Genomic DNA, 9,265 nt, shown 5'->3' with positions numbered 1-9,265 from the left:
CATCCATCTCGTTAGATGCTGTCATCAAAACCCCGATCAACCCTTGGAACAAAGCGAGCAAGACAGCTGTACGATTCAGGCGGAAAAGAATGATCTCAGCTGCGCTGAGAATGATCTTGAAAGTTGCTACTACTAATTAGCAGAAGCAAACAGAAGACATCCAGGGCTATGCCTAAATATCCTAAGCCTGGTATTGACAGAGTTCCTTACTGACAAGAATGACTGTGTATGTGAACATCACAATTCTGTTTTGATTAACACAATGCTCTTTAAAGCATGTTATTAGCCCATGTGGACTCAGAGATGGAGACACCTGACTGCACTGTAATCATCTCTGCTTCAGCATTAGGAGACATTCTCTCACCCTTGCCTTTTCACCAGTTAATCTGAAGCCAAATATTCACTTTTATCCTCATGTACATTACAAAGCAGACGGATGCCAATCATGTATTAAGTTACAACTCAAGCAAGTTCAAAAGCAATACAATATTGACAGTATCACTTTGCCTCTGCTCTCTGCTAAGCTGTAACGCTACCTGTCAGGTTTGTATAAAGTGTCTTCTCTAACAAACCTGACAGCAAGGAAAGTTCCAGAAACACCAGCTACTGATACAACCATTGACAGTTTACCAGGGAAAAATTCAGAATCTGATTAAAAGCTAGGTTTTTGCAACTGTTATCTACATAAGCCTTCTCAAAGTAGGTACCCTTTTCTGTTAACGTTTGAGCTTCACACCAAAGGCCAAACATGGGGTATTTGTCATCTACAGATTCTGAAAACTCCAGCTACACAAAACAGAATTAATCTCAGGTCACCTTCAGTTCAACCATGTTAGACAGCAGTAGTGTCTTTTATATTTTCATTACTACACAGCAAAAGATATGTCTGCCAACCCCAAACTAATCACATACAGCTCTAGTCATTTAATCTGACAGCTTCCACAGTATGATGGCAATATCCTCTTGGGCTTATCAAAAGATAAGCCAGACAGGAACATTTCTTCATATAAAATAGAGGCTGCTGCTCATCAGCTCCTACTTCTATCATCTTCTGGCAAAAATTCAGCAAAGAGGATCTTTATCTTCAAGCAATCTTACAAAAAGGATGTAGGCTATTAACAAAAACAACTTCCTTCCATAGACCTCAAGAATTTCCATTGGAGTTTCCCAGCCAAATGCACAGCAATGCACTGCACTGGAATACTACAAGCCATGTCACACATAACCTATTTGTTCCTCTCCAAACAGAGGATACAGTACAAACACAAACTGCCTTCATAACAGGATGGTGAAGCTTGGTGACACCTAACAGTTGTACACTTGCACAGTGAACTAGATGCAAAAAGAGGAACTCAAACTTCAGTAGCCACATATACTTGTGTGTGTCCAAACATTGCCAACTGAATGCAACCCACTAGTGTAAGACATTTACAGTGTTTTCAGTAAGTCTATTTCTACAGCATTTTTTGGAACTAGATCAGAGCAGTATTCAAGATATTACAGTAGCATAATAACCACAACTATATGAAACACTTTCTTCTTTAAAGCAGCAAACAATTATGAATATTCCATGAAGAGAAATCACTAACCACTAAGAAGCACACAAAAAACACCCCAAAAAACCATCACATAAAATCAAGAAACTCCTATGAATCAACACAAAAGAGACCCAAGAAGCACTTCTTCGGACAGTATTTTCAATCAGATTAAAGCACACATTGATTGTTTGAGAATCACAAAATGCCTGCCGACCAAAAAGGAATGAGACAAGAGGTTATGTGCCATAATATTATACTTTGCTATGAAATCAGAAATACTACTGTCAAAGGGGTAGAGGGAACACACAAAAAATACCCCTGAAATGATGTAACAGCTCATTTGAGAATCCTCCTGTAACTTCCCAGTGCACTAACACTGTGCTATGTAGTGGCATTTTAGGCTTGTATCGACAAGACATTTATATAGAGGGAAATCTGTTAGCAATTAAACCAATAGCGATTTCCACAGGAGGAGTTAGTTTTATCTGAGTATAATTAGATTCAGGTTCCATTTTTTACCTTTTCCAGAATGGACAAATAGTAAAAATACTGAAGATCTATATTAACAAGGTAAACATCAGCTGAAGTGGTATGGAGAGTTCTGTTATGTATCTGATCCTCCTGGTTTACTTGTAGTATGCAATACTATTTATAGTGGTAACATTATTAAACCATTTCCCCCTCCCCCCAATATGATGATGGATGTTAGTAGACAATCTCAACTCCCCAGAAGTCAAAACAGCACTCAAATCCTTTGCAAGTGATTGCTGCTATATAAACCCAGAAATTCTTCAGAATACCACCTTCGGATCTGGCTTTCTAGCGCTATAAAATAAACTAAGAGCTTCCTATTTCTTTAGGACACACAAGAAGGCCTGAAGACTTTATTTTCCTTTTGACACAGCATCTGTAACACAAGCGAGCATGTTAGGTACTCACATAATGTACAGTTTTACACCTGGACATTCATGATACAGAGGACACTGTTCCAGAAACTAAGGAAAAATGGAAAAGTGTTTATCCAGATACTTAGTAACATGATGCTTCTTATAATAGAGGCTTGTACTTGGTAAAACCCAGCATTTTCAAAACCTGTAAAACCAAACCTCAAGTAAGCAGTGACTCAGAGCAGGAAGGTAGCCTGTCAAGGTTTATGGAATACATTTCATCAATTACCTTGTCACAAACTGATGGTATTCTCACTCATACAACTCTCATCATTGACCTTCAATAACAAATGTCTTTGAGCAATACCAGAAGGAATCTACTTCTCTATTTTATTTTATGTACTGAAACTCTGGTGCTTTCTTCAAGGTGAGGTAAATCAAACCACTGTTCAAAACCACAGACCAATCCAATATAAATCAATAAAATATATATGCCATGAAGTTTGGGTTTGGTTTGTTTTTTTTAATATGAAACTCCACACTTCTTGAGGAACAGTAAGGTACGTTAAAATAACCAGTCAGACTTCATTCAAATGAATTAGACAACTTTTACTAAATGAAAAAACCTACATTTAAAATATGCATTTAAAACAAAATGGAATTAGAAAAGAGACTTAAATCCATTTTAAAGAACTTGCTCACCGTGTCAGAAATCAATATATCTCTTGCATTATATAATGTGCCAGTTCATAAAACGTAAGTTACCAGAATCCTCAATTTAACATTTTCAAAGACAATACTGAAGTCAAGAGTTTTACATCTACTGATGCACATTTAGAATGGTATAAATCTGAAGCCTTCCCCCAAAGAATCTTACAAATTTGACAATATTCAATAAAAGCTTTTGTAGTTATGTCCAATAAGTATTGCATCCTAACGCATAACAATTCTGTGCCTTTCATATATCCTACTATAAATTTTCTATCTTCTCTGTATCTTGCCATTTGCCAATGTTAACTCTTTTGAGAAAGGAGAGAACTGGAAAGAAATACTGCATAACTCTTGATCAGGTACAGAAATTATTGCTACTATAGTACACTACAAAGCAGAAGTCTATACAACAGTATATGAAATTTGATCATGAAAATCCAAAGGATATGATCTTTAGTGACATAAGCCTTATAATCATGTTGAACATTCCTACAGCATTTTCAGCTCACCACTCATCAGCTAGCCCACTGTCCGTTGATGAACATCCATTTAAACACACCGTCTTACGAAAAAGAATGTCAGCTTTCAAAGGCTTAGCAAATAAGGATCTTCATGTTCTGTGGAACTATGTAAGATGAACTTTGATGCAGGTAAGGAGTTACCTGGAAGCTAAGCATGCCAAAGGTGTTTCATGCTAATAAAACTAAAGCCAAGGTACCACATAATCAAGTTACCAACTAATAGGAAATACCATTTTTGTCCTACCTAAGTTAAATGAAGTGCCATAGCACAGTGTAACGTCAATAATTTAAAATAGTGTAGTGCACAAATTTATTGTATGGCAGTTTAAGTTAAAAAGTCAAGACAGGGTTTTCTGTCTCAATTTATGCTAGCTGTCAAGCTGTCCAGTCTGGGCTTTTTGGACTTAATTTGCCTTTTAATCACTATCATACTAGAAACTTTGCAGTGTAACGGGGCACACATTTGGGCATCATTATTATGAACAATAGGGAAGTAGGGGGAGGATAAGAGATCGGTGGCTGTTCTAAACAGCCCCTTCCTTATTTCAATTTCAAAGAGAGAGCCAGGAAATAAGACTAGATACCATATTTGCATCATTCTAGCTACAAAATAACCAAAGTAAAAGCAATCAAGCAACAATAAGACCACATTACACAAATGGAACATCATGCTCTCATCTGGTTTAACTATTACATCAAGTTTTAACTGGGATGTTGGTCAACTTTAAAAACCGTGGTAAATGTGAATATGTAGTTGCAATAGTTTTTCCTAATATTTTATTTTTTTAACTCTATGCTGGATATTAGAACTTGGAGCTATACTTGTTACAATACAGTGTCGCACATCTTTCTACTAGAAAAAAAATTAATAAAGATCCTTTACCCGTCTCTTTAAGTTAAACGTGTGACATCATAAAGGGTGTCAAATGGCTGGATGGTTTTACAGTGCACACATTATATACTGTAATATGGAGTTTTGTCCTTGACAGATCTGATGGTGTTTCTACATTATTCCTTTCTTCACCTCTTCTTCGGTGGATTAGCTGTGCGAGGTGGAGTGACTGGACGCCCAGAATTCAGTCCACCATACTGGTACTTGGCTTTCTTTTCAGATGGTTTCAATATCTTGGAGAAAATTAAAAAAGTTCTTTTGAGTCAGTGACAACTAGGAACATTTCAAATACTGTTAAGCCAACATGAAATTTCATTGAGCAGGAACATGGATGGGGAGGAAATTAAATCACAAGCCTACAAATTTCTTAACCCTACATACAACAGAAATACTATTTCTAAATACTTCTAGTTCTACCACTACATTGGGGTGAGAAAGGGAAAGAAAAGGGGCTGAAAAAATGTCCAGGAAAGAATACGGATTAATACCTGGTCAGAGTAACCACACTAGAAGGGCCCCACTAGTCCATTAGTCTGTGTAATTAAGGTAGTCTAATCGCTAAGTGCGACTAAAAAGAATCACCCAATTAAATTCTTAAATTAGCATCCAAATAGAGGGAGTAACTCAATATGCAGGAGTTTGGAAAACAACAAATCCCACATAGTTCTCTGGAGAACAGTTGGTCTGCAGTTTTAATCACAGACTGCTGTGCAGTCCTCTTTGTAGCTCAAGTATGTTACCTTAGACTAACCATAAACACAACAAGCTGACTCAGTCCATATAGCCCAACACCTAATGCAATACTTAATGTACAAATGTATCGTACCTGAAAGGAACACATCAGAGTTTCATCCACACTCATCATGCCTCCTGCATTGTCAAACTCTCCACAATAATTTGGAGCTGAGAATAGGGTGACCAACTGCCGTTTAGCAAAGAATTCATATCCATCTTCAACCACCTGTTAACACCAGAGAAATCAATACAGCTCACATTAAAAAAAAAAAAAAAAAAAAGATACATTTTGAAGAAAAAAGCCAGTCCTGAGGCAAACAGGACTTATATTAAGGAGATGGCAAGAACTCATCAAAAAAACTATCATATGTCTTGGTATTTCAGTCATTTTGTCTTATCTTGACACTGAATGCCAAATCTGGTACCTTAACCTGTCTGACATTTCGAATATTAAATATGCATCAATTTGTTCAGCATTTTCATACCTGAAGTCTGATTATGCATTGCCATTTCAAAGATTCCCAGTATTTTATGGCTTATACACAGAATTTGAATGTCTGACCTATTAGTTCAGAGCACACACAGTGTGGCTACCAACCTCATTGCAACTGTAACACTTGAGTTTTACTTACACTGGATGTTGACTACACAAACCTCAAGTGTAAGCTTTTTCAGAGTTTTGATGCTCTAAAAGCATAGTGGTTCTGTCATATTTTCTCTAAGAGCATAATCCACCTTTAAAATAGTGCAAGGAGTACGACACACCAGCTAAGGATGTTCCCTCTTCCCCGAAATAGAAGCATCACTTTAACGTACTGAAACCAATGCATCAACTGCTCACTTTGGTCCAGTCAAGTCACCATGGTCTTTTAAAGGAAGTCATACTCCTTATATGAAGAGCTGAAGTGACTACATGAATACAAAAAATTGCTACCAATCTCGATCAGCAGTTAATAAATCTTAATATCTATTCCATACACTGACTAATCTTTTTTATCAGCAGAATGGCAAGGAGAAATATTCAAGGGTTCCAACAGTATACCCAAGTTTAAGTGACACAGAATAAAAAGGAGAGAGCTTTCAAAACTGACTAAATAATGACACTGAAATGTTATACAGGAAATTGAAACCTGGTGTCCACCTAACTAGGACACTTGCTTAAAGTAACTTAATAAAATCAGCAAAAAAGCACACTTAAATATTGATGATGCCAAAAATAACCTTGCTTTCTGCACATTTCAGTAATTCAAACAATATATGCCAAAGTACTCTAAATAGAGGAACCAAAATGAAGGTAACGGTGAAATCTTTCATGTACAGACATGTTCGTGGAAACATTCAAAAACATTTAATACTTCCATGAAGCAAAGCAGATAGTTTAAGCCACAACTACCACAGAACTGACTACTACTGAAATGAACAACCCTGAAACTTCAGTGTAAATCTCAAATTCACTTTGCCACTTTAAACATGGACTTTACCTCTAAGATTCATATACAACATTAACTGTGAACACTGAACAGACAATATGAAAACCAGACATCACTGTGAAAATCTACTGTTAGCATTTTACTTCACTGACATTAAACAGTTCAATATAAATCAATAGCAGGACACAGGATTATAGTCCCTTTATGAGAAAGATACATTTTTCCTAGAAGTAACACAATGAAGAAGTTTCAAATATATTCTACTGACAAGCAGCAAAGACACATAAAACCTAGAAGGAGAAGTTTTAAGAAGCAACAGCAGCATAATTCATACCTGGTGAGCTCGACAGATCAAATCCAGATCGTGACGATTCAGAAATTTACTGACCACATCAGCACCAAAAGTAAAAGAGACCCCGCGATCATTTTCACCCCAACCTTGCACATCTTTGTCTGGGTCGGACCACAGTAGGTCACACAGCAAGCCTTTGAAAGATAACACAAGTGAAGATGGTAGTCTTAGGAGGTATCATGCTAGAATATGAAATGGTTTTATTGTATTTATCAGAGCAGCTCTCCTAAAGCAAATAAGCCTTGGCAACGAATTCAGCAACACTTAAGCTGCAACTCAGACAAAAGATATGAACTGTATAAGTCTGGAGATTTTTTTCCTCATCTCACCAGGTAACACTAACTTGAGATGAAATGAGTCAGAGACAAACAGTTCTTTGAAATAGTATTTAATTGTAATATTCAGCATGTTTACAGTAAATATTTGAGTTTAGAAGTACTGCTGTGGGTTCACTTTAGAAGGCAACCATCAACTTCACAGCTCACCAAGAAAGCTTATTTTGAAAGCTGCAGTACATTTTAAAATCCTATGCAAGCCCAGTTACTAATACAGCAAATAAATTTGTGTCACAAGCTTCTGAACATGGAACAGATTTGATTCTTCCCTTGCTTAACATAAAAGAAGAACCTGACAAGACTTAATCAAAATATAACATGGCAGAATTCTGATAACACTTTCAGTTTGCTTGGAATACTGTTGACTTTTCTAAAAGCCTCGTGCCAATCAGCCTGGAATCTAAATTAGAACAATAAACCCCTCTGCTATTTCAGCACTGGTCAAGATCCTTTTTCTGCTGCCAATATTTGGTCAGCCAAATCTGGAGTTAAAACTGGGTACTAAAAAAAATTCTCTGTATCAACTCCAATGCATTTATACAAAGAACTTACAAAGCATTTTCGCATGATAAAGAAACAGGCCAATTCAACTACAACACAAACCAAAAAACATTCAAAACGTATTTCATAGTTTTCCATTAAATTCTTTGCCTGCAATGACTATCCCACAGGCATTTAAATGCTTCAGAGCATTGTTTCACAATGTGAAAGATGCCAGCAGGCTCCTTTATCTGGCACCAAGAAGATTTGTTTTACAATTACATCTGGTTATTTGCTAAACAAAATGCTTAAGACACTATTTCTTAAATAACAAGTTGTAATGAAGCAAAACTAATATCTGAAACCTATTGTGCAACTAGACCATTTTGTATGTACATACAGCTATCAAAATGGTCTTCCGTGCCTGTCGCAGCTCCACTCTAGCAAAGGCTAAGACTTTATTTCCTTTCAGAAGACAACAGAGCAAATAAAACTTCATTTTACATACAGTATCTAGAAATAAACTACTGAACACAGACAGCATATGACAAAAAACTTACTTTACTGAAATTCAGTTCTATATTGAACAACATGTTTTTCAAAACAGAACAGTTACACTGCAATCCCTAATGGTTTAGCATGAATTTTCAACAACTGACAGAAGCTGCTTGTCTTAGGTGCTTAGGAAGCACTTCCTCTTCTAATTCTCTCCCACAAATCAAATCACCTTTAAGGGTTATACACAGGAATAGAGAAACCTGTTCTATAATCTTCAGCAGCTGTGTAGCAGAATGCTGCCACAGGTTTGTCTACACTGAACTATGCTGCTCAAGTAGGTTTATATTCTAACATGCAACACCATTGCAATAGCTTAGGCTGACCAGGAGCATACCACAACACAGCTGATACCAGACATTCAAGGTTACACAAAAGAAGGAGTCACAGAAGTCAGACCAGTTTATTTTTCATTTTTCCATAAGACTTACTTCAATCTGTAATATCAGTTGCCTTAAATGGGTCCAAAAGGCCAAGACCTTCTATGCCACTATACCATATGCACACATGTCTCTGAGGGGACATTTCATTTTACCTGCTGATAAGTATCCAGCTATTGCTTTTGAAAGCAGAATTAAGGCTGCAAACCATTCCATGGATCAAAAACCTTTTTTTTCTTTCCCCTTTTTTTTTTTTTTTCTTTGTTTTAATCTCTGCACTTATTTTTAGGAGGTACTAAGAATACGTATGATTTTAGAGGAGTGTCCATGGAAACCAGAACTACATTCTGCAAGGGCATTCCTGAAGTGGGGGTGGCTCAAGCAGTAGTATTAGCCTGTTGAACAGAAGTACCTTTTCTGAGAGCTCTGATAAATGTAGAGACTGACTC

The 9,265-nt window shown here is 36.7% G+C and overlaps 1 protein-coding gene across 1 annotated transcript in view; it reads right to left on the bottom strand.

Moving 5' to 3' along the window:
* Positions 1–3,013: 3,013 nt before the first annotated feature.
* Positions 3,014–9,265, bottom strand: part of PPP1CB (protein phosphatase 1 catalytic subunit beta) — a 30,127-nt gene continuing 23,875 nt past the window's right edge. The window contains exons 6-8 of the mRNA XM_080617077.1: positions 7,049–7,200; positions 5,376–5,510; positions 3,014–4,782 (exon numbers count right to left, since the gene is read on the bottom strand). Coding sequence (XP_080473203.1) covers positions 4,678–4,782; positions 5,376–5,510; positions 7,049–7,200 — 392 coding nt within the window. The 3' untranslated portion in view covers positions 3,014–4,677. The remainder of the gene's footprint in view (positions 4,783–5,375; positions 5,511–7,048; positions 7,201–9,265) is intronic.

Source organism: Psittacula echo, assembly GCF_963264785.1.
Source record: "Psittacula echo genome assembly, chromosome: 4".
Classification (NCBI taxonomy): Eukaryota; Metazoa; Chordata; class Aves; order Psittaciformes; family Psittacidae; genus Psittacula; species Psittacula echo.
Note: the sequence above shows the minus strand (reverse complement) of the source record. Positions and strands in the feature narration are given on the sequence as shown.